Source organism: Coffea arabica, chromosome 10c (assembly GCF_036785885.1).
Source record: "Coffea arabica cultivar ET-39 chromosome 10c, Coffea Arabica ET-39 HiFi, whole genome shotgun sequence".
Classification (NCBI taxonomy): Eukaryota; Viridiplantae; Streptophyta; class Magnoliopsida; order Gentianales; family Rubiaceae; genus Coffea; species Coffea arabica.
In genome coordinates, this window is record NC_092329.1 from 26,730,863 (window position 1) to 26,757,632 (window position 26,770).

The following is a 26,770-nucleotide window of genomic DNA, read 5'->3' on the forward strand; positions in this document are numbered from 1 at the left end:
ATGCAGCCTCTACCTTTCTCTCGGATAGACCATCAAAACAGTACATCAAACTTTGCCAAATCACTAGGCTCACTCATTTCGAACTAGAAAGAGGATTTTATACCGTTGGAAAGCTACAAGTGTCTAGTTTCAAATGCCACAAATGGCACTCGATTTTGACTTTTGTACAAAGAGTATATGTTCGATCAAAATGGTACTGTTCAGACTGCCTGAACACGTTTTCCAGGTTTCTTCAATTTTCGAAATCTCAAATTTTGCTCAACCAATTCAAATGTTTTTTGGTAGAAACTTTCTACACACCATATACAACATATATACATCAGTTTCATGGTCATTTGAGCATAAAAAATTCAAAATATAGGCAAGGCAATAACAGGACAGATTCGGCCAGCATTCCTGCGCAATTTTCCTTTGGCCTTTCCTTCATTTCTCACCATAATCTTTTCATCTACACACATAACAATCATATTGAAGTAATTACACCTCAAGACCGCTATCTAGAGGTCACCACAAGACCGCTATCCTAATATTTAAAGCAAGAAATTAAACACCTCAAGTCCGCTAGCCTAATCCATGCTTAGGATTGCAAACCCTTGCAAATAAAGCTCCAATCTTTGAAGAAAATGGAAAGGTTCAAGGTTGATGAAGGCTACCTCTTTGCTTTGTGAAAAAACCAAAAATTTTTGACCGAAATTCTCCCAAGAAAACCTGCAAGAAGGTGTCCTCCTCCAAGCTAAAGTTGCTCTCCAAGTGATATATGAGTTGTATGGGAAATTTGAGGTGAAATTGTAGCAAGAATTTGGAGTAAAGTGGTGAGCTTTCTTCCTTCTTCCCTTACTATTTTTGGCCGGGCAAGATGAGAGAGAAAAGAGAGGTTTGCTGTGTGAATCTTTCTTTGGAAGATTGAGGGATTTGTGGCCAAAATTTAAGCAAAAGTCAACTAAAAATAGTGTATGCGCGCGGGTATTGTACCACCGATTTCTCTCAGGTTTGTTTCACTTGTGCACTAATCCTATAATGTAATTCCTTTAATACTATAATTCTTCACTCTTAGTAGTTTAGAATAAATTTCTTAAATCTCCGTTTAACCGTTCCGGCTCAAAATATGTGAACTTCCGATTCGAGCGCGATAAGGCGAAATTTAAAAATGATTCATGTAACAATAATGTAACTAACTAATACTAGGGTAAATAATCATAAAAATAACTATTTTAAGAATGAAACATGAGTCCTCAAATCTCCAAGATCATTGCACTCTCGGATCGAATATTGTCTCGAAAAACGTGTATTTCTATTTCTTACAAAACGAGCCTCCGAAAATTAAATATGCTAACGGAACGTTTTAAAAATATAAGTAAGGCATTGTTCCATGTAAATGGATTTAAATTGGTTGAAATAAATTATTCAAAAAAAAACGGGTGAATAAATATTTAAATAAACCAATAAAATAAGATAAAATTAAGAAAATTTTCGGGTCCTCATATACTTCCCTCCTTAAAAAGAATTTCGTTCTCGAAATTCACATCTAGGATAATATCATACCCTTGAATAATTAGGCTTATCAGCTCAATTAATAACTTACACTCTCCAACTCATATCTCATAGTTTCTATCCATCCAATTAGCGATCAAACTTTGATTTTCCCCAATAGACGTTTTAACTTTCAAGTCATGGAGTAACTTAATCGGCCTCACGTGTACCTCACTCCTAAATCTAGGATCCGAAAAAGAGGGTGTCGTATCAGGGTCACTTAGAACTTTAGCTAAGCAATGAAAACAAGAATCATACCTCCTATGACCTTAGTGGAATTGGAAATCTGTTGATAGTCGAATGCATAAACCCTAACCGATGCTTTAGATCGACTTCCCCCAGCATTAAACCGCTTAGAGGCTGACTTTTTAGGCCTTTGAGTACTACCTCCTTCTTTTGGTACGGTTGGGCATTTCGATATCTGGTGCTCGATACTACCACAATACAAGCACCTTCCCATTTTCCTCCGGCACTCATTCTCCGTATGGTTGAACTTGCCACAATAACCACGAACAACTTGAGGAGCCACAGCTTGACCACTTAGAGGTGTTCCTCTCGATTGACCTCGTCCATTGTGACCTCCTCTTGATTGAGTCTCTTTTGGTGTACTGGTTGTCTCTACTCTTCCCGTTCCTTTTTCCTTTTTAAAAGGTGGGGCACCCCATCTGCCTGTCCAAAAGAGTTACTAGGAGAGCCTCTTTTCTTGGCATGAAAGTCTCTAACCTGCAGCCTTGCACTTTCGACTCTCTGCGCTTTCTCTAAGATTTCGATGAACGTAGAGATTTGGTGTGATGCCCCCACTTCTCCCAAGAGCGAACCCAAGGGTATCTGCGGGACGTCTACCCAATTCTCGCCAAGACTCGAGACAATTCCAATTCAAACTTAAAGTCTAATGCTAACAATAAAAGTCGGAATAAAGGTACGAAGTCATTTCCATACATAAATATTCAATCTTACATCACAATTTCAAATTTACAATCACTTTCCCCAAAATATACAACACCCAAAAGTGTCTAGTCGATTACAATCAAAACATTAATACAAAAGTGCCTCAAGTCGGCATTTCCTTAATTTCTTCCATTCTGGTTCCCGTTAAGGAAAACAAACTAATGGGATGAGCCAATACTCAGTGAGGCCAAAAAAGTCATGCAAGCATGTAGTTTAAGTATCAATAACATTTATGTCATAAATAAAGCGATAAAGTCAAGTAATTCACGATTAACAATTTAAACACACTTGAATAGGATACAAGAGCTCTCCGGAGCTAATTTCCACATACTTTGCCAATGCTCGATCCACTACTTCCACGAGTTGACACTTCGTTATCCGGATAGGTTTTGAAATCCGTAGAAGCTCCACTTACTATCTCCAGCCAACATTCCACCCTCTCAGGCCCGTAACCAAACACGCACGAAAAAGGCGATACCCAACGAGTATACCGAACAAGATCTCAAAAGATCAAGTCTTGTTTTGTTATTCTCTTGGTTTATCCAGCTTCTCGACCAAGCCCATGCCGGCTCAAGTTGCAAGATTGGCTAAGAGAATTGGGCATCCCCATAAGTCGAGGAGGTTCACTCCACTCGACAACACGACACGCACGACAACACGACATGCACATGTAAACAAGTATATATATATATTGGCCGACGAGATTCACTCCAATCGACTTTGAAAATCAAGTTTAATGTAAGTAAAGTTCGAGTAAAGGAGAGCGAGTGCGATAAAGTACACACTCGTCTCGTCAGGTGATATTCACGTATATAAGCAAATAAATCAAGTAAACACAATAAGTCATGCACTTGACATTCACCGATTCAAAATAAGTGAGCAAACAAAGCTTTAGGTGTCCGCACCGAGATTCCCTTCAAAATCTCCTTGAGCGCCTGGACAATTAATAAATATTTCTCACTCACAATCACGTATTAATCAAGAAAGAAGGCACACTTAATTTGACTAGTTGATACCTCAAACACGAACCTTAACCACTCAAAACAAAGGTTCAAAAGTGAGGATTTATTAGCACAAGAAAAACTAATTTCCTTCATGAAATCGAGTTTAAAATGATCAATCATTATCAAAGGATAGATAAAAGTTTCCAAAACTCATTTCTCATCAAGTTCGAAAATTTCAGTTTTAAGGAACAATTTTTGAAAAATCATATCTTACAATCCGTAGGTCCAAAATTGGAAAATTTTATACCGTTGGAATCTTGTTTCAAAGTACTAAAATTTGCTAGAAGATACATTTCCAAGATTCTAAATGGAAGACACTCAAATTTCAGCATAAAGTGGGTAATTCGTACTACAAGACAGTTTCAGTCCTAGTTTTCAGCGAACTTTGGAAAGTCGGTAAAATTCACAGAAAGTGAACTAGTCTCTAAAATTTGTAACTCATCCAACCAAGGTTTAAAACACAACAAATGGAAATGAAATCGGAGTTTTGAGCAGTGAGATATAGCAGCTCAAAATTGGTTGCATTTTATAATCGGTTTAGTCATTTTCCAGATTTGAAAGGCTATCTTTGAAGTATTATTTGGCCATCGAATCGGCATTGAAAATACACCAAATTCGGTACACTAAATACCAAATTTCATGCAAAAAATCACGTGGGAAGGCAGTTAACAAAATGACTGAAGTTTGTGAAATTTTCAAAACAAATCTGTCAACTCAAGCTTCTCTTTTCTTTTCAAACACTTTGTATCATGAAATCAGTCCAATTTTTGAGTCATTTGTGAAATCAAGGTCCAAGAAAAATTTCATAAGCAATTGTTAGTTGGTTGACATTAAAATCTCAAAATAAAACCTGTCACAAGGAACCAAACCAGTCAGCCAGCATGAAAAGAGGGTTTTCCAGATTTGCTACAGTTTGGGACTTGGACCATAACTCACTCAATACAAGTTGGAATTGGGAATGGTTGGTGGCATTGAAAACTACATTCAAAAGGGTACAATTCATTAGAACAACTCATTCGAAAATTCAGTTGGCAAGTGAGAGAAAATAGAGCCACAAATTTCAGCTTCTAGCTTTCTCTCGGTTTGACAATGAAACAAGATAGCAGACTTTGCTCAATCACTACAGATCACTCGGTTCGAATTAGAAGGTGCATATACACTGTTAGAAAATTACAGATGTTTAGTTTTGAATGCCGCTAATGGCACTTAATTCCAACGTCCGAGCAGAAATATATGTTCGTTCAAAGAACACTGCCAAAGGACCACTGCTACACGTTTTCCAGATTTTGTTCTTGCCAAAATTCAGTTTTTATCCTACCAATCCAAATGATTTTTGGTAGAAACTTTATTTACACCACACACAACATATATACATCAGTTGTACAATCATTTGATCACCACAAATTCGAACTAAGTGCACAGAAATAACAGGGCAGAATTCGGTTAGCTTCCTACGAAAATTTCCTTCAGTTTTCCTTTAACTTTTCTAACTAATATCCTCTTGTTTAACACATAATTACCTCAAACAACATTCGTTATCATCATATCAGTCCAATATATCCATTGTGGGATTTCATAGAGCCCACTCCAACATTTAAACTCAAACCACAACAATAACCATGAAGCTACAATGTAAGGCCCCAGTCAGTCCGTAAGTTGATATTAGGTTTTTAGGGCTAAGGAGAGAACCCTAATCTTGGTTAAGATTGAAAACCCTAGTTTATGTATTATTATTCGTAAGTTCGAACTATAATTTATATTCGGTGTTCTAGTGTGTGTTTTGGCATAAGTAAATCTAGGATTTGTTTTAGTTTACAAAGGTTTAGCAAGTTTGAATTGGTTAGCAAATCCTAGATTAGCAAACCAATAGTGTTATAATTTATTAGAAAGCTTAAGATGGGTTTAAAAACCCTAATTTTGCCAATGTTCTAAAGGTTGTTGTTTAATTGTTTTTATTATGGAAAAAGTATGTTTAAATATAGGTGATTAAGATAAGAGAGTGATTAGTAAAGTAATTAAGTGTGATTACATGTTTTAGATTAGATTAAGTTATGACCTATGCAGTTAATTGAACGATTATCAAATGTTTGAGGGCAAGAGTAGAATAAAAGCTAGGTTGAAGTGCAAGGGTTTAAAAGGCAAATAAAGCATTTTTATGTGATTGGTTGGCCTAAAAATATCTCCTATTGTCTTTGACTATTTATTACCTTAAGATTATAAGATAATCACAAGACAAAAAAAAAACAAAACTTGGAGAAAAAAAGAGAGAGGGGAGCCGAGATTGAGAGAGCAAAGAGAGGAATGAAATTCTTCAAGTTCTTCATCTTCTAGCCTTTCATCTTGCCTTTGAAGCTTGAGGGAACAACTTAGAAGCTTGATTGTTGAAGTTTGACCATCCACGAAACTCATTTGAAGGTATGCCATCTTTTTTGAAAGACAAATTTTGGAGTTTTTAATCTTTAAGCTATGGAAGTGATGTATTTTGTTGTGATTATGGATTTGTATAGTGGATTTGATGTTTATATTGAAGTTTCATGGTTAATTTTAGTGTTTTGTGGCTGTTGGAAATTCGGTCAAAAGAGAAAAAATTAAGGCTTCTTGCTTAGTGCTTTCCTTAGTTGCTTTGATTGAGAAATTGACTTGTAGATGGAATTTGTGGTGTGTTGATTGTTCTTGTATGGTTAGATTTTGGTAAAATCAGATTTTGATTATGAAACCCTAGACTCCATTAGATTAGTTTGGCTTGGCTAATGACTAGTGAGTTAGGGTTTGGCTAATTGACTTTCATTAGTGAATATGAAGTGAGGACAGGGATTTTGGTTAGTGTTTGGTAATTTTGTGGTAAAATAAGGACAGAATTTCAGACCACTCCTAGGTTGATATACCTATGGATGTTTGGTATCAAATTGGTTAGAAAAACTTGTATAAGAATCATAAAAACGGACTGTGTGGTTGCGGCGCGCAAAACCGGCAAATCTGGAAAACTTGGGCAGTTCAGCATCCGAACTTTGGCTTCATTTTTCTTGATGTTACATATGGATTCAGAAGTTCCTCAAAACATGAAAGTTGTAGCATTATAAGTCCTGAATATGCCTGTAAAATTTCAGGTCAAACGGATTAGTGTATCCTGAGTTATAGACAAAAAACTCAGGCCTGTTTTAGACATTACTTGTGCAGCGTTTTGAAATCAGCCTCTGACCGTGCATTTTTCCGTTTTGATAACGTACAATCTGGGTGTTGACTCCTCCATAAGAAATGTCGATCTTAATTTTAGTTTCGAAACGGTATAAAGTGCGTTGAAATCCGAGTTCCGTAGCTCCGGTTATGACCAAAACAAGATCGATCGTCAGAACTGCCTTTGAGTCTGGACAGTTCTGACGGGTACTTTGACACTCAAATTTCGTTCTGTTCTGAGTGGATTCAGGTCTTGACCAAAACATCAAAGTATTAGCTTTATGTCTCAGATTTCTAATGCCTTTGGAATTTCTTGCTTTGGATTTGTGAGCTGGGAGTTATGGTCCAGCAAACATACCCTGTCCGTTACTCTAGAGTGCGAATTCCTCGAACGGTTTTCTATACTTTCGACCCATCTCTGTTCAGATCCGATTTTAGGTGTCTTCATGAAAGTTATAGATTTTTCTCTTAGCTTCGCAACGCTATCTCATGTACCTTGATCCAACACTTGTAACTTTGATTGTGTTCAAAACAGTTTTGACAGTAAAACGGCTAGGCCGCCATTCCCGTTTCCGTATGCCGTTTCCGCACTTGCATGTGCCAATTTTGTCGTTTTGCTTTTTTTAAATATGTTAGTAGCCGTTTGTGATATATTGTGACACAATCTTCTATTTCAGACGTTGGTGAGTTAGGTGGAGCCGGTGGGGCCTACTAGATACTCCTCGCGGTACAAATTTCGAACTTTTGCTCTTTTATTCGTTGTGTAAGTATTCAGGCCGCTCTTATGTGTTAGTTGTTTATGTGTTTTGATATGTATGAAAAGGGTACCTAGGCGAGGGTGTACTTTATCGCACTCGACCTAAACCCTAATTTACGCACATGTTTGTACATGGCATATGTATATGAATCATTTTGGAACCAAACCCCATGAGCTTGTCGCTCGGGGTGACTTTTGAGTAAATTTTGTGAAGTTTGTGAGTTTGGGGCCCGATCTCATGACCTAGATGGACTATTCGAGCCGGTTAGGGCCTGGTCGAAGTCAGTCCAACCTGGTTTGAGGTCACCAAGTTTGTGAATCCGGTTCACCGATTATGTGGACCAAGTTTGTGACCCGAGCTTGTGAACCAAGCTCAATTTCGTTCGCTTGAGCAAGTTTGTGAGGTGTCTGGCCAGTGAGGGTGATAAGGTGTACGGTGGGAATACAAGTGGAGTTCTACGGACCATTATTTGTGATCGACGGAGTGTCGGCAGGAGGTCACGCATGGCAAACGATTTGGCTTTGGAGCCACCTGTATCCTTATTATGTGATGTCACTTTTCTGCTTTTGCTTTACTCTTACTGTGTAACTGTTGTTACGTGAAATTTACGATTTTCCCCCTGTTTACTTACTAAGCATATAGCTTACCCATTTCCTTTTGTTTTCCTTAGCAGGGGCCAACGCGAGGACTTTTGGCACATAAACTGAGTATAGTTAGGTTTGCTTGTAATAGTTGAACAATTAGGATGTTTGTTTTTGTTGTGGTGGTTTGTATAAGGACCCTCCCTAGGGTCTACTCTTTGGTTTTGGTTATAATTATAAGGATGTAATGGTATGAGTAGATACTTTTGGAGAATGTAATTCGAACACTTGCGGGGTTGTATATGTTGTATATAGTGCTCTTTCGATTTATCTAGTTTTATGCATAGTACTCTTTTGGATTATTCTAGCTTTCATTGTTTTAAGTTTTGAGTCCTAGCGCGAGTTAGGCAGGCGGCCCGCCGATACCCTTGGGTTCGCCCTTGGGAGAAGTGGGCTCGTCACAGGTGGTATCAGAGCGCCTAGGTTAGAGGACTTGGGCAAGTGGGACATACGCGATAGGCACTAGGCATATTTGATTCTTTTAAGTTGAATGATATACTTTAAGCTGAAATGCCGGTGAACTGACGAATTAATGTTTTGTAGTTATGTATCCGGGCAGTTCGAGTGGTGCGGGACCTAGTGGCGTGGGACCGAGACCTCCGTGCGCGAGGGGCCTAGTGGATTGAGCGATGCGTAAGCGGGCGATCCGTTATCGGCAGAGACCGGGAGAGCCTTACACTTTGTACTCCCCTTTTGGTCAGGTGTCACACCGACCTTGTGGGTGTTGGTATACGTACGGTTACCCTGACGAGGTCGTCCTGGCAGCGGACGATGAGCGACGCCGCCTGATTAGTCAGCTAGAGGAGGCCAGAGAGGTTGGCCACGGGCAGGCGATGCACATTAGGGACTTGGAGCGGGGTCTCCGAAATGAGATGCATAGGGCGGACGCTTTACGCCGTCAGGAGAGGGTTCGGCGGGCCGCCTGCCCAACTCTCGCCGGGACTCAGTCGATCACTACAATCCTCAAATATATTACAATAAAAATCTCAAATATACATCACATGGTCCAACATTTACATATCAAAAGCGAAGCGTCCACGCTTCCACTGCGCCACTCTGATCCATGATCCCAATTCTTATACAAGAGGAATTCCACAACAATAAAATCACAACAAGCCTTCCTTCGCCACGAGCCCTGTGGAGGGGAATAAAATAGTTTTGGGGTGAGCTAGAAGCTCAGCGAGTAACCAGTAAAATCAGAAATCAAATATATTTCACAATAATGCATTTCGATAATTTTGATGATGTCATGATTCAGAGATCAAATGTACGTTTATTGCTCTTATGAGCTGGTGAAATCATTGCACTTGAACACCCAACGCTCAAATAGATCATATAATATTAACATTAACATTGAGAGGGAGCCCCTTTTTGAGCTCCAGATGAACATGAACATAAACAAACGGAGGAGACGTTGGTGTTCAGCACAAGACTCCCCAAGTACTCATTGAAGCCAAAATCATATCATAAATTCACATGCAAGCACGCATGAAATGCAATCCAGAAAATAATGCAAGAAACATTTCATAAGAAGCTTTAACAATAGTTTGGGGTCACTCACCTCCATGGCTCAGAAATCATCCATCATATAACATTGCCTTGCTCAAATCCAAGTCTTAGATCACAAACTCAATGTAAACAAGTCCTTTAAAAGTTCGGACAGCACTTCCCCTAAATTTGCTTACTTTTCCAGCCATCATGGCTTCATTATTTCGTCAACCAGTCCCAAAGGTACACACACAACAACAAGTTCATCCGATAGTCATTCAGCAAGCTCCAAGTAGTACAAAGACAAGTCAAGCTAGGAAAAAGTCTAGAAATGAAAGTTAAGCTCAAACCAGAAAAATAGCTTTGACATCATTTTACGGTAATGGTACCAAAGGCGCTACGATTGTCGGATGAAGGTACAAGACCCACCGTTTCGAAACTAAGAGATAGGGCTACAATATTCCAGAAGGTCACTCAACCCAGTTTCGAGTGTAACCGGGTCAAAAATGCAAGATACTATACCAGAATCACAAAAAACAGATTCACAGAACGCATTCTAGCGGAAACATCATAACTCAGGCTCTCCAAGTCCAAATCCAGAAATTCCAAAACCAGCTGAAAGCTAAGAAACAGGGATAAATTTTATCAGAAGGTCTCAACATCCAATTCGGAAGTAATTCCAGCCAAAACAACCAATTACAGTTGCAAATCCCAATTTCGGATAAACCAGAACAGCAATAGTAATTTCGACTTTTCTCACTCTACGCTACTCCGATTGACCTGAAATTTTGTAAGCACCTCTAAAATGTCATTCCCTACAACCTTTATGTTTTAAGAAAAGGCCAATTCGGCCTCTATCTAGGACCTAAAAATTCGGACAGAATGTTCATCACAAAACCCTCACTTTTCAATTTTTGGTCCAAAACAGAAATTGGTTGCAATTAATCACTTTTTCCACCTCCTAGAGTCATTAAACATCATTTACAATCATCATACATGACCCCATAATCATATCCATATGAAAACAGAAAAATCCCAAAAATAATAAAACTTCGTCATTTTCAACCAAAATCAGGAAATCAACCATAAAATCACTTATTCAACCACCACCAATCACTAATTGAACATTATCAAGATCAAAGGAAAGGTTCCTTAGTCACTTACCTTACAAACCCAAGAAAAGACCCAACTTAGCACATTTGCTTCTCAAACCACTTCACTACACACCTTAATACTACCAAGAGAAAGGTTTTTATGGAGCAAATCCAAGTTTAATCGGTTAAATTGTTTGATTGGAGCAAGAAATGAAGAAGTAATATGAAAGCTTTCCTTTCGTTTCTCCTTGTGAAGCTCAGCCAAGATGATGAAGAATGAAGGTAATTTTTGAATCAATTTGGTACTTATTTGGTAAAGGTAGTAAGATGGTCAAATATCAAAGTCCAACCTTCAATAACAAGGTGACACTTGTCACCCTTTAAGCTTGAGATTATCTTCTTGTCTCTCCAAGACAAATATCTTAACACCTTGTAAAATAATATCACTCAATACAAAATTCCTACAAGTTGTCAAAAATATAATGCATTTACCGCACTAGCGGGTCCCACGTCCAAAATACACTTTTAATTTCTCAAAAACTAACCGATACTAGTAAAATCATTTTAAAATTATTTTTGCTCATAAACTTTATCTGGGGAATTTTTCTAATCAAGAAAATGTAGAAAAGACGGGCGATTAAAAAAAATAAACCCTAGAAAATTAGAAAATTTCCGGGTTCTCAAACTCATTTTTTTCGGGGCGTCACAAACTCCCCTCCTTAAAAGAATGTCGTCCTCGACATTCCATCTTATACCAATCAAGTCGAGATATCCCGCAAGAATCACTAATATTGCAAACCAAACCCACAGTCCGGCATCCTAAATTTCAAGCCTAGGATACAATATAGAGATCTGAAACCTAAGCTCTGATACCAACTGTGACGGCCCCACCTCCCCCTAGGGCGAACCAGAGGGTTCGGCGGGTCGCCTGCCCAGCTCTCGCCGGGACTTAGTCGATCACTACAATTCTCAAATATATTACAATAAAAATCTCAAATATACATCACATGGTCCAACATTTACATATCAAAAGCGAAGCGTCCACGCTTCCACTGCGCCACTCTGATCCATGATCCCAATTCTTATACAAGAGGAATTCCACAACAATAAAATCACAACAAGCCTTCCTTCGCCACGAGCCCTGTGGAGGGGAATAAAATAGTTTTGGGGTGAGCTAGAAACTCAGCGAGTAACCAGTAAAATCAGAAATCAAATATATTTCACAATAATGCATTTCGATCATTTTGATGATGTCATGATTCAGAGATCAAATGTGCGTTTATTGCTCTCATGAGCTGGTGAAATCATTGCACTTGAACACCCAACGCTCAAATAGATCATATAATATTAACATTAACATTGAGAGGGAGCCCCTTTTTGAGCTCCAGATGAACATGAACATAAACAAACGGAGGAGACGTTGGTGTTCAGCACAAGACTCCCCAAGTACTCATTGAAGCCAAAATCATATCATAAATTCACATGCAAGCACGCATGAAATGCAATCCAGAAAATAATGCAAGAAACATTTCATAAGAAGCTTTAACAATAGTTTGGGGTCACTCACCTCCATGGCTCAGAAATCATCCATCATATAACATTGCCTTGCTCAAATCCAAGTCTTAGATCACAAACTCAATGTAAACAAGTCCTTTAAAAGTTCGGACAGCACTTCCCCTAAATTTGCTTACTTTTCCAGCCATCATGGCTTCATTATTTCGTCAACCAGTCCCAAAGGTACACACACAACAACAAGTTCATCCGATAGTCATTCAGCAAGCTCCAAGTAGTACAAAGACAAGTCAAGCTAGGAAAAAGTCTAGAAATGAAAGTTAAGCTCAAACCAGAAAAATAGCTTTGACATCATTTTGCGGTAATGGTACCAAAGCCGCTACGATTGTCGGATGAAGGTACAAGACCCACCGTTTCGAAACTAAGAGATAGGGCTACAATATTCCAGAAGGTCACTCAACCCAGTTTCGAGTGTAACCGGGTCAAAAATGCAAGATACTATACCAGAATCACAAAAAACAGATTCACAGAACGCATTCTAGCGGAAACATCATAACTCAGGCTCTCCAAGTCCAAATCCAGAAATTCCAAAACCAGCTGAAAGCTAAGAAACATGGCTAAATTTTATCAGAAGGTCTCAACATCCAATTCGGAAGCAATTCCAGCCAAAACAACCAATTACAGTCGCAAATCCCAATTTCGGGTAAACCAGAACAGCAATAGTAATTTCAACTTTTCTCACTCTACGCTACTCCGATTGACCTGAAATTTTGTAAGCACCTCTAAAATGTCATTCCCTACAACTTTCATGTTTTAAGCAAAGGCCAATTCGGCCTCTATCTAGGACCTAAAAATTCGGACAGAATGTTCATCACAAAACCCTCACTTTTCAATTTTTGGTCCAAAACAGAAATTGGTTGCAATTAATCACACTTTCCACCTCCTAGAGTCATTAAATATCATTTACAATCATCATACATGACCCCATAATCATATCCATATGAAAACAGAAAAATCCCAAAAATAATAAAACTTCGTCATTTTCAACCAAAATCAGGAAATCAACCATAAAATCACTTATTCAACCACCACCAATCACTAATTGAACATTATCAAGATCAAAGGAAAGGTTCCTTAGTCACTTACCTTACAAACCCAAGAAAAGACCCAACTTAGCACATTTGCTTCTCAAACCACTTCACTACACACCTTAATACTACCAAGAGAAAGGTTTTTATGGAGCAAATCCAAGTTTAATCGGTTAAATTGTTTGATTGGAGCAAGAAATGAAGAAGTAAGATGAAAGCTTTCCTTTCGTTTCTCCTTGTGAAGCTCAGCCAAGATGATGAAGAATGAAGGTAATTTTTGAATCAATTTGGTACTTATTTGGTAAAGGTAGTAAGATGGTCAAATATCAAAGTCCAACCTTCAATAACAAGGTGACACTTGTCACCCTTTAAGCTTGAGATTATCTTCTTGTCTCTCCAAGACAAATATCTTAACACCTTGTAAAATAATATCACTCAATACAAAATTCCTACAAGTTGTCAAAAATATAATGCATTTACCGCACTAGCGGGTCCCACGTCCAAAATACGCTTTTAATTTCTCAAAAACTAACCGATACTAGTAAAATCATTTTAAAACTATTTTTGCTCATAAACTTTATCTGGGGAATTTTTCTAATCAAGAAAATGTAGAAAAGACGGGCGATTAAAAAAAATGAACCCTAGAAAATTAGAAAATTTCCGGGTTCTCAAACTCATTTTTTTCGGGGCGTCACACATCAGCACCTCTTCGCTATGAAGAGGCAACTGAAGGAGAGGGTTCGGAGTATTTCGATGAACTGCGAGGTCATCCTAGATATGGCCACGGAGGCACCGCCACGAGCCACCGGTCCAGAGATGATGGACGAGGTGGACATGTTAGGTTCCGTTGGGAACCTGGGGCCTAGGGGAGGCGTTTAGGGTCGCTTTTGTACTTTTGTTTAGTTAGTGGATTACTTTTGTTAGAACTGGCATCACCACTTTCTTTTGTTATTTGGTTGACTGACTAGATTTTTGGAGCCGGTGCTCATGTGTACATTGGGTTTTGTACCGACTGGAGGTCGGTAATCTGTAAATCTTTTGGTGTGACTTTGTAAAAATATGTATATATTTGAGTAGCATTTTGAACTTATCTTTTGTGTGTTTTTTGTGCATACGCTTTACGTCCGTACTTTTGTTCATAGTCTGGATAATAAGTATATGTAATGTTCCGATCTATAGACTTGTGCCCCTAAATGGACTCCGGTGGTCAAAGTAGAGCTGGAGAGCAAGGCCGAGGCTCTGAAGGAAATAATGGAAATGGGCCGGATCAAGTCGCTACAGCCATCCAGCGGATGGCCGATCTACTAGAGCGAATGACAAATCAGCAGGGCCAGGGGAGCAGTACTGGGAATCCTGGACATAATCCGGGACATAATCCGGGTAATCATGAGGGAGAGGACCGTGCTTTAGAAAGGTTCTAGAAATTTACACCTCCTAAGTTTATAGGTGGACCTAATCCTGACCTAGTCGAGGGCTGGATGGATCGTATGTTAGACATATTTGCCGCGCTTAAGTATTCGGAGGAGCGCTTAAGTATTCGTATGTTAGACACCCGAGCCTGCCTTGATGATTGGTCGGTCAGTGGGATAGTACCCGAGCCTGCCTTCGATTGGTCAATTGGTCAGTGGGACCAGCACCCGAGCCTGCCTTGATAATCGGTTAGTCAGTGGGATAGCACCCGAGCCTGCCTTGATGATTGGTCGGTCAGTGGGATCAACACTCGAGCCTGTCGGACTTGGTCAATTGGTCAGTGGAATCAACACCTGAGCCTGCCGAACTTGGTCAATTGGTCAGTGGGATCAATACCCGAGCCTGCCGAACTTGGTCAATTGGTCAGTGGGATCAACACCAGAGCCTTCCATTCCATTTGGCAAAAAGAAATTTGATTTGTCAAGAAACAAGAAATTAAACTTGATTTTTTTTTCTGACTTTTTGATTTTTGATTTTTTGATTTCTTGATTTTTGATTGATCTTTTTCTTTGATCTTTTCGAGAAAATCTTTTCAACAAAAATTTGGTTCAGTGTAGGGCCTTTTCCTTCTTTCTTCTTGTTTCTTCTTATTTCTCTTTTTCCAGTATCGGCCTTCCACATCACTGGATGTTTCTTCATTATGTTCAGTCATGAATACCTGCACAGGAGGATCACCAAAGTACAATATACACTTAAATTTCTTATTTTGAAAATTAATGCAACTACTACTCATGAAAAGAGCAGCGTGATTAACTCGAAACTCTCAAATGTATTACAAAAAAAATCTGCCCCAATGTGGGCTTATTTTTGTGAAATCTCACAATAAAAAAATTTGCCCCTGTGTGGGCTCATTTTGTAAAATCTCTCAAATGAAAATTTGCCCTAGTGTGGGACCATTTAATTGCAAAAATTTGCTTGGATGACTCTCCATTTATTGGGACAAAGTAAGAAACTGTGCTTTCTAACAGAAAATTTCATGATGAACTTCTCAAAATAATACCAAATTTAAAAAATTCCTTCCCTACTTTAGCATTGATGCTTAGGGTAATGGGTCACCACCTCTTGTTAACTCATCTTTCAGGACAAATCAAGTGGGTGTTATTTCTGCTTTTGAGATGGCTAAGAAAAATGGGAGGTTAGGATCTATCTTATTCTTGTGCTCCAATGATATGTAATCCATTCAACATCACATCTTAGTGAAAGCAAATAGTATGTCACCCCTATTTCTTAAGAAAATTTAGTCACATATAAGCTTTCTAGGCTAGTAACATGTGGACAGAAACGATAGCTAAACATGTGCAAACAGGTTATAATCTTAAGATCACAAATGATTGATGGATTTCTCGGAAGCATAATTCTTACTTCGAGTTGTCATGAAGGATAAGTCCACGATGGACTTTATGAGCTTGTAATGTGGCTTGAAACCGATAGTTAAAGGAATAAAATTATCAAGGACATTGCACTGAAGATCGCATTTTTCCAAAATTGCCCCCTAATTCTGGACTCCAAGATCCTGAACTTTGACTGACTTTTATTGTCACTTAATGGGGACTTTCAGCATCGAAACTTTTGCATTTCCTTTGCATTTATTTTCTTTGCTTTTCTTTTCCTTTCTTTTTAAAGGTGCTGTAGACACCAAATTTTTACTTATTTCATTTTTATTTATTTTACTTTTATTTTTTAATTGTTAGTTTTTGTTTTTTACTTATTAATCTCAGGGTTTTAGTTTAGACATCTTTTTAGCTTTTTAGATACTAAGTTTTTTTTATTTATTTCTTAATCAGTCGCTTAATTTTGATTTAAAAAAAAAAGAAAATTACTCACAAAAATATACTTTAACTCTTTAGATTCAATCAATGAATTTTGTTGTTTGTTTATCCTAAATTAATGGGAATTAGTGAAAATAAAAGGAAAATTGAAAAATTAAAAGAAGGAAAATCGTCACTCAAAAAGAAAATCTAGGCTCTTTTATCTTTTATTCCTTGTTTTTGTTCATTTCATTCGATTGTTTACTTAAATTATTATTTCGGTTGATTTTAGTTTTTGTTTAATTAAAGGATTCATTGTTAAAAAAAAAAAAAAAAAACTCACGCGCGTGTGCTAGGCACGCTCTCTGCTTCTCCTTAATATCATATTAGCAGAAAACAAAGCCGCAAGTTTGCAGCTGCATTTTCTTTCAGTTTTTTTCCTTGTTTTTTTAGCTCCCTTCGATCATGTTAGTACTGTTACACCTGGCTTTCATCGACAAGCCAAAAAGCAATTTAGAAGTTGAGGCCAATCCGATGGTTGAGAGAGAAACGGTGACCTGAAGTTGTTTATGAACCATCGAGATGAGATTTTAGGGTTGGAGTCTGATATAAAAAGGGAGCTAAGGATCTAGAGGGGTTGGGGAGTTGACGGCTGAAAAAAAAAAAGGGGCGGCTGAGTTTGAGTGAGAGGGCCAGAAGTCTGAGAGAAAAAGCCAGAAAATCTGGGCAGCGAGAGAACTAAGAAAATAAGCGAGGGAAAGGAGATGAAAAGAGTATGTGAAACAGCTGAGAGCAAAAGGGAGAGTGATAGATAGGGGGAAACGAGAAGGCCAAGCAGGGGATCGCTACTGGGACTGCGAACCTTCACTACCGCCAGCCTTCCATCGCCACCAGCAGCTCTTCACCGAAGCAAAGGAGGAACAAAGGAGTAGCAGCAAGCAGAAAGAGGAGATTTTCAATCGAACGAAGGTCCTGTTATCGATCATTTCAGTTCCTATTTGGCTCTTGAAGGGCGTAAAGGTAATAGCTTTACCTGTTTTTAGTCGTTCGATTCATGGAGTACTGAAGCTTTCTCTCTTGTATGCATTTTACTGTGTGAATCTATTTAAGATGATGAGACTGTGAGAAGTCTGGATGTTGTTCGGTGCTTTGATGACTGATGTTGAGGTTCCTTTTGTGAGTTTGGCCTTTTGTTCTTGGGTCCTTAGGTTGAGAGTTTGCTGCAACAAGATTGAATCTTTCAACTTGTTGCAGCAGTTCAGACATGTCGGCTTCTTTTCCTTTGTTTTGCTGAAGCTGTGACTCGTTTTACCTTGATTGTTTTGTTATCTATAATTGAGTGAAATACCATGAACAACACCTAGAGTTAGAAACGTGTTTAGAAAGCCCATAACAGAAAAATCCGCTGCAGCGTCGTCCATGTCGTCTTGGCTACATTGTTTGTCTTCCTTTTTTATTCGCTGCTGTTATTCATGGAACTAGCATGACTGTGTTTATTTCAGTTTAGGAAATGTTCAGTCAGAGTATTAGGAAAATGAAACTCTGTTTAAAATTTGCTCATGGAATTTGTGGTCCTCTTGTTTGGCTGAAGTTACAAGCGCAAAAGCTGCTGCGATACGCATGAAAAATTTTCGGCTTATTGCAGCAGTACATGCGGATAGTTGTTGCTCCCTTTTGTTTGCTGAACTTGTGGTTTGGTTAACATGTTCCTTTTGTCTGTTGTTTGACTGTTATGTCATAAACATATCAGCTATCAATTAGTTTTGAACCTGAGGGGAATGTTAACTATGCAATTAGTATCCATTTCTTGTCTAGGTTCAATGACTGGAAGAGCTGAAGTTTCTTGCTCATAAGCGTAGCCTATGTCCTATTTCTCTATGATGATTTCAGTGTTAGGTTGAAGAGTGGGTTGTGTTTCTTTTGTTGTTGTTGAAAGTTTTAGTTGGCCATTGCAAATAGATGATAAATATAGCTCTGCTGCATTTTTTTTTTTTATACATATATGGTTGCACTTTCAAGCCATTAGGAAGCACTGAACTTAGATTTCGCAGGGAGTTCGTGGCTGAGTTTCTTGCTCTTCCACGATTCTTTTTTCTGTCTTTTGAGTGTTAGCTCACATTTTTTGTTATTCTAAGATGAATTGGGTCTTGTGTCTTGTTTAGAAGTTGATGCTTGCCAATGATATATTTGTTTGGCTATCAAATGCCGCATATTGCAAAAATGGCAGAAGGAAAATCACTACAGCTTTTGCCGCAAGTTTTGGTTTGCATGCATGAAAATGTTTTCAAAAATTGCATTTCAACCCTACAAGTCTCCTTTTATGCTACTATGGCCCAAGCAATTAAAAATTAATCAAATTGATCCCTTAAACTTTCTTTTTCCTTTCAATTGGAGCCTAATTTTGTGAATCATGGACTGTTTAGTTATTTAAATGCTTTCAATGATCCAACTTCATGTTTATCTGGTTATTTGAGATGCCTTGACCCTTTCTTTGCTTTTGGAGGGTTTTGAAGCTAATATTTCCTTCATTTCATTACCATTGCAAGGGAGGTAACCTCTATTTTCTTGATTTTATTTCTCCTACGTGCTCCTACGTGTTATGTGTGAATATGCATGCTTTAATTCGCTTTTCATTTTATGTTTAATTGCCTATTTCGCTTTCTATTTATTTCATCTTGTTTAATTAGCAAGTGATTTGAAGGCGCTTGAATGCCAAATTTGTAATAGTTAGGTATTTATTTTATTTATTTTATTACGTTTCCCCCCCTTAGATTGTAGTAGGCTTCCCCCGAATGTAATAGACAGTGCTTTCCTTGCTTTATTCGTTCTGTGTGATTTGCATGCTTACGTGCTACGTGTTACTCGCTTTCCTAGGGTCTTGCATCTAGATATCATGCTTACGTGCTATGTGGTTTATGTGATTTACGTGTTTATTTGCTTTATTATACTTTACATGATTTATTTGATTGTAATGAATGTGTGACGTCACCGCACTAGTCCAACGCTAGTTGTGGTCCTTTTTCTCGTCACCACACTAGTCCAATGCTAGTTGTGGCCCTTTTGTTCCGATTTCCCACTAGTCCAATGCTAGTGAGGATCCATAGACATGGGCTAATCCAATGCTAGACCCTTAGGAGCCCCTCGAGCGTTAGATCATGGTTGTATGATAAAATCACTTCATTTCATGCATATTTTCCACCTTTTAGGATCTTTACCATGTTGCATGGCACTTTTCTTATATATGTACATCCCCTATCCCGTATTCCCTCCTTATACATATATCCCTTCCCCCATATTTTCCCTTATATGTATATTACTTACTCTTTGCATGAAACATGACATTAGACTTGCATTTCATTTAGGGAATAGAATTAGGGTAGTGCATTTGCTTGATTAGATAGGAAATACCCCTTGGATATGGGATATGGACGAGTTTGGCTTTTCTAGCCTTAGCACGCTCGTATTCCCTCTATTAAAGGGAAAATCGAGTCACGAATAGTAGCCCCGTACCCGACATGATGCATTCCTTTAGGTCACTTATATTTGTATTTGTATAATTATTTTATTTTATTTATTTTTCTTCTTAGAGTCTCATAGTCTTGCATAAATTCTTGACTTCTTCGAAGAGTTTTATTGGGCATCGCAATTAATGCGAGTGGCACCATTCGAGCTTTGAAGAAAAATTTCGACCCCCCCGATACCCTTTTAGGTCTAGGGTTTGCATTCATATAGTCATCCAAATGTGATCAATCATTAGGTTAAAATTAGAAAAACCTTTGACTAAATCACGCAATTAGCCTTGGCTAGGTTGGAAGGGTGCCTTGGATTCTTATCCTTGCCTTCCCTTTCTTCAAATGTGACTCCCGAATCTTTTTCTCTGATTTTTGTAGACTTGGAGTCATTTAAAAAGGGTTTTGTACTTTTTCCTTTAAAATTCATTTTAGGGTGACTTGGTACACCTCAACTCAATACCAAGTGGCGACTCCATTTTCCATTCAAAAACCCTTTTTAAACTATATTTTTTGGGCCCAAATCATCGCACTTTTAAACCCCATTCGTAGGCCCTTTTCATTCATTTTTCAAAAACTCATTCTTTAATCAAATAAATCAACAATCCATTTTTCATAAACCGTTTTTATATTTTATTTTAAAATGGGGCGCGACAGCTGGCGACTCCACTGGGGACCTTGAGAGTCCGAGCAAATTTGATTTAGTCAATCTTTTTCTTCTTTTAACATTTTCATTTGGATGTCTAGGATTGCATTTTTCCTTTTTAGGATTTTGCGTATCAACTCAATCCCTTACCCTTTTACGTACGATTGATGTGATGGATGGATGGTTTATTTATGTGATCCTGCGCTTTGCATTGCATTTGGGTGGGAGATATGACCTTAGAGTCTCGCGTTGGTTCTCGATCCCTCCCCTCCAAACGAAGCACTTCATACGTGCATGTATAGTTTTATTTACCCTTTTTTTTCTTTTTCGTGGGCGCCATCCCACACCTTCTTGTAGGATTAGGATTGATTGCCTTGGGTAGGCGGATGGTGTGCTCTGCGCCCATAGCGCTACCTAAGGGATCACTCGAGCCATCGATCGAAGGCCCTGGGAGTGATGACCCTTCGCTTTTAGGTCTGAAGGCTTGGGAGCCGAAGCCTTATCGAGTCTAGATGCATTAGTGAGCCCCAGCCTCATGCATCCATACTAGAATTGCCTAGGGTAGAGTCGACCTTACCCTATCAAGGACACTATGCACGAGGGGAGGGGTCCTACCCTTTTTCCTTACTTATCTTCGTTGCTTTTTATATCATTTAATTGTTCAACGTGTTATGTGATTATGTGTTGAACTAACGTTTCCTTGTCTCTTGTCTTTTGCATTCACAAACGTTAGGAAAATAAGAGGTCTGGCATGATCCTCTTTTAGGACCTACCCATATAGATAGGCTATTGCACGTTTAGAAATTCTGGTATATTTCATTCATAAATTAATAATGGCATGTCATTTTTAGGCCTACCCTGGCATATAAAGGGCTCCTTAGGTCACGTTTTCATTTAAATTGCATGTTTTATTGCTTTAATAAATTGGCATCATGCATCCACCTTAGAAGGGAATGCCATTTAGGGGATCCCGTGCTAGGAATAAATCGCCCTGTGTCTCGGATATTTAATCCAACAAGACTTGCATGTTTACAATTTTGTTTGGCCTAAGGGGTAAATTTCCAAGGTAAGGTACTAAAAAGTGAATTCTTCCTCAGATGACTCCATGCCGAATGTTAAACCATATACCTCGTGAGCTGATAGATTGGAAGAACAACATGGCACATGAAGTGAACCGATTGTTCCCGTACATAGGGCATCTACCGAGTCTTTTGAACATAACCCCAAACATAGCAATCATTCAAGCACTACTTGAGTATTGGGATCCTAAAGGCTCCGTTTTTCGATTTGGGGAATGCGAGTTAACACTCACTCTAGAGGAAATAGAAGGATTGTTGCGAATGCCTGGAAAAGGTAGCCCTATGGTGTACCCAACTAGTGGAACAAGAGAGCAGTTTTGCAAATTTCTAGGGTTAGGACGAGCTAGTATGGACCAGCACCCGGACGCAAAATCATGTCCACTGGAGTTCTTGTACGAACGATTTGGGGGAAGGGACTCTTATGATCGACACCATGATGACTTCTTCATTAGCAAAGAGGAGTGGGAAGGAAGGCGAGTCCAAGTCTTTGGACTAGCCTTGACCAGTCTACTATTATTCCCGCAAAAGCATGGGAAGGTTACATTTTCAACAGTCAACATGATGCAAAGTGTGTTTCTAGGAATTAAGGAAAAGACCCCTACTTTGGTGCCTATCATCATCGCTGATATCTTCACCGCTGTTACCGAATGCCAAAAGAAGAGGGGATTTTTCTATGCATCCAACCTGGTGCTTCAAATGTGGGCCATGGAACATCTGTCAAAAAAAGCGCTAAATCCATTGGGGTCATGTCTTCCAACAGCAAATTGGGTCGAGTCGCACCGAGAAAGGGTTAGAAGATACTATCGAATAGCGTCTCCAAGTTTGTTTATTCAGGAATTCAATGCTTTAACTTCGGATAAGATACAATGGGTTCTCGATTGGACGAAAGTAAGGGATCCGACTTTCAAGACTACACAATTTGGCTTCATCCCGTTAGCGAGCACCAGTGGATTGATTATGTACGTGCCACAACGAGTTATGAGACAGTTTGGGTATCCGCAGAGAGTGCCTACTGTACAAGGATTGGGAAGCATCGAACTCAATACAGTCGCTGAGTGCCGGAGTATGGTGCTGGAAGCTTGGGGGAATCTGTGTAGTTTGGACAACCTACATTTGGACCAAGTGAACAAAGCAGAGCCTAAGGTCATCTTAGAGTACAACGACTGGATCAAATCGATAATAGAACAAGGAAGAGAAAGGGTATCGTTGGTCGCCGTTAGTCTCGAAGAGCAGAATGAGAGATTGAGGAAAGAATTGGAGGATCATCAGTTGCAGATCATGGTGGCAGATCAAGCGCTGGAAGACGCCTGATCATAATTGAAGAAAGAGGCAAGCAAAACCGAGAAATTGGAAAAGGCATTGAGTGCATTTGGCAAAATCCAAGATGAGATTCGGAAACTTAGCATCGGGAGTTCTAGGGAATCCCAACACACTAGACTAGCTAGACATGAAGATTTTGTAAGAATGGTCAGTCGAACCATCAATGAGATTGTAAAGAAGGATTGAGTTTATCCATAATTAATGAGAATTCCTGTTTTTATATTCATTTACAGGTTAGAAATTGAAATTTTACCCCGAAGGTATAGCATTATGTTAGGCCCACCCTTGGCATAAAAGGGCTCTCCAATAGGACATGCATCCGAATTTTTTGGATATTTACTAACTCTTGTCTTTTTCTTTTTCTTATTTTTATTTTGTTGGAAAAGCTAAGCCAAGGTTAAGATCTAAAGGCAAGTCCTTTCATATTTTCAGGTAATATTTAAACATAACTACCCGAAGAAGCCCCATTATCACCCGATCACATAGCCGAGCTTCAAGAGAAAGTGTAAACATCAGTACCCATCCAGAACCATCTGATAGGCCCGCAACGACATCATCAACTGATTTGGCAAATCTGGGAGCTCAGCTGAGCGAAGTTCTCAATCGATTTAATGAGCTAAGCGTTGAAATGATGGCCCAACGGCGTGTAATCGATCAATTGGTAGCTAGTGGTGCTAGCGGTGAACAACATGAGCTCTTACCCCCTGGCCAATCTGAACCTCAACCCATATTCTTACCTTATATTCAAACCTCTGTTACTTCACAAGTCATAAACCCACCTGAGGAAGCCTTTACTTATCCCACTCATGGCCCACAACCTGCTTATGCACCTCACATCCAACCTAACCCTCCTCATGTCCAAATTTCCCAAAATTACTCGCCAATTACTATGAGCATACCATTCGAACCACAGGGACCTCATTATTACTCCACCGCTGAGCCATTCACCCTAGATACCGCCGCTCAAGGGAAAGCTGAAACCGGGGAGTCATCCGCACCAGTGGACAAGAATTTGCTAAAGAGATTAGATCGGTTTGAGGAGTTTATAAGGAAAAACCAAGATGTGAGCCAGTAAGGAGGTCTAGACTACAACGAACTATGCCTGTTCCCGGATATGCAATTGCCGGTGGGTTTCAAAGCACCCAAATTTACCAAGTACGATGGAACGGGGAATCCCAAGACTCACCTTCAAATGTTTGTAAACATTCTAGGGAGGCCAATAAACGATGAGAATCTGCCGGTACGCTTATTTCCCGAGAGTCTAGAAGGCGAAGCGTTGGATTGGTATTCCAATTTGAAGCCTGAGGATATGAGATCTTGGCTGGATTTGTCAACCGCTTTTGTGAGGCAGTATGAATACAATTACGAGCTCGCTCCGACGAGGACCACATTGGAGGGGACTAAGAGGAAACCATCGGAGGACCATAAGGCATATGCGAAGAGATGGAGGAAATTGGCCGCCAAGGTGGAGCCCCCCATGTCTGAAAACGAGATTGTTCGCACGTTCATCAAAGCTCATGACCCGCCTTACTTTGAGGAGATTTTTCGAATGACAGGGTGTTCCTTTGCAGAGATTGTTAATAAATTGGAAGAATATGACGAGTTTATGAGAGTAGGGAAAATTATTAATATTTCAGCTTTAAAGTCACAGTTGGAAGCCATGCAAAGCCAAAATAGCAGTAGTAAGAGGTCTCAATTTAAGAAGAAAGACGAGGAAGCCTCTTTTGTTTGGGACCAGGGCTCTTCTTCCCGGCCTAGATACCAACAAAATCCCACCTACTCACCTCGTTACTTATACCAACCACGCCCTCGCCCTGTTTATAATACCACTATCAACCATCGCCGTCCTCGACCAAATTACCCAAACACACCATCAACACCATTTCACATTCCCCCACCAAACTTTCAAATTAGACCTCGCCCTCCTTTCAACCCAAAACCTATTCCACCCGCCAACCCAAGTTACCACTATCAATAAACCAGTGACACCCAAAATCCAACCCCATACCGAACCTTCACCAATCTAGGTCGGCCCGTTGACCAATTGTATGAGCAATTAAAAACTGCTGGGAAGATTGGTACGGTACCCCCTAAGACCTATTCCAAGGGATTTCCTATTGGTTATGATCCTCAGTCGTTTTGTGTTTATCATTCGGGAGCCCCTGGACATTCAACTGTCAACTGTTGGGCACTTAAGCATAAAATTCAAGATATGATTGATGCTGGAGACATAGTCCTGAGGAGGAGGGAGGAACAAGGTCCAAATGTTAGCAAAAATCCTCTTCCTACACACAAGGATACCATGGGAGTTATTACTATTGATGAAGAGATTGAGGAACCTACACAATTTATTATGGATGAAGCTGAGACAGTAAGGGTCATTGAAGAACCATTCATATTGGAGGAAGAAGCTTATGAAGTCAAGAAAAATACGAGTCCGTTTATTTTGGAAATGGTGCCTTTCGAATGTGAGCCTTCGAAGCTGGTGGTACTTGAATTGCCTGAGCAACCTCCTATTCTTAATCTGCAAGAGGTCCCATGGAATTATAACGAGCCCACGCTATTAATTGGAGGAGAAAAGGGGCCTAGAAAGGAAGTGGATACTGTTACTAGATCTGGAAGAATTATAGGGGAACCCGCAGTTGATGAGCCCTCAAAAGCGAAAGAAAATGCTGTTCTGACAAAACCAACTGTGACTGATGAAGAGGCCTTCAATTTCCTTAAGATGCTGAAGAAAATTGAGTATAAGGTGGTTGAGCAATTGGACAAGATGTCCGCTCAAGTTTCTATATTGAATTTGCTTCTAACCTCGGAACTTCATCGAGAAGCTTTACTCAAGGTCCTAACTGAGGCTCAAGTGCCTACGAATATTCCTGTGGATAAATTCACTCATGTAGTCGAGCATGTTTTGGCTTCAAATCAAATTTCTTTTTCTGATGAAGATTTGACTTCGGATGGAATTGGACACAATAAAGCATTGTATATCTCAGTTCGTTGTAATGGGAAGTTATTGCCAAGGGTCTTGATAGACAATGGATCTGCTCTTAATATCTGTCCTTGGAATACTTTGGTTAAATTGGGATTTTAGGAAGCTAAACTTCGGCCGTCTGCCATTGTGGTGAGAGGATTTGATGGCGCAAAAAGGAAATCAATGGGGGAAGTGGATTTAGTGCTGGAAATCGGACCTGCCCAGTTTCAAGTTATGTGCCAAGTCATGGACTTCTCGAGTGTTTATAATGTTCTTCTCGGACGGCCTTGGATTCATACTTCAGGCGCTATACCTTCTTCACTCCATCAAATGTTAAGATTTGTGGTGAATGGCCAGTTGATTACGATATTTGCTGAGGAGGATTGCACTATGATCGTTAATCCAGCATTGGAAGATGATGGCGATAGAAAAGCTGTGACGGCCACACCTCTCCCTAAGGCGTACCAAAAGCATCGGCGGGTCACCTGCCCAACTCTCGCCGGGACTCACTCACTCACTACAGTCCTCCAATGAAGTATAAAATAAATCTCAAGTATTACATCCAATTCTCCAAGAATTACATATCACGAGTACCAGAAAGTAAAACCTAGAAAAACTGATAACTACAACCACCACGCCAACTATATACATCTTACTCGTCAACTTTTAACAAATACAAATTCAAGTATTCTATAACTCAAAATCTAACCACCTTCCCGAGCGATCCCCACGTCGGCCTCCTGCTAAGGAAAACAAATGGAACGGGGTAAACTATATGCTTAGTAAGTAAACA

At 39.4% G+C, this 26,770-nt stretch overlaps 2 protein-coding genes across 2 annotated transcripts; both read left to right on the top strand.

Annotated features, from left to right (window-relative positions):
- Positions 1–21,767: 21,767 nt before the first annotated feature.
- Positions 21,768–23,000, top strand: LOC140015878 (uncharacterized). Its single transcript, XM_072068706.1, has one exon. It carries the CDS (start codon positions 21,768–21,770, stop codon positions 22,998–23,000), a length of 1,233 nt encoding a protein of 410 aa, XP_071924807.1.
- A 1,123-nt stretch (positions 23,001–24,123) lies between these two features.
- LOC140015879 (uncharacterized) lies at positions 24,124–26,097 on the top strand. The gene is made up of 2 exons (XM_072068707.1): positions 24,124–24,735; positions 25,144–26,097. Exons 1-2 carry the CDS (start codon positions 24,124–24,126, stop codon positions 26,095–26,097), a joined length of 1,566 nt encoding a protein of 521 aa, XP_071924808.1.
- Positions 26,098–26,770: the final 673 nt, after the last annotated feature.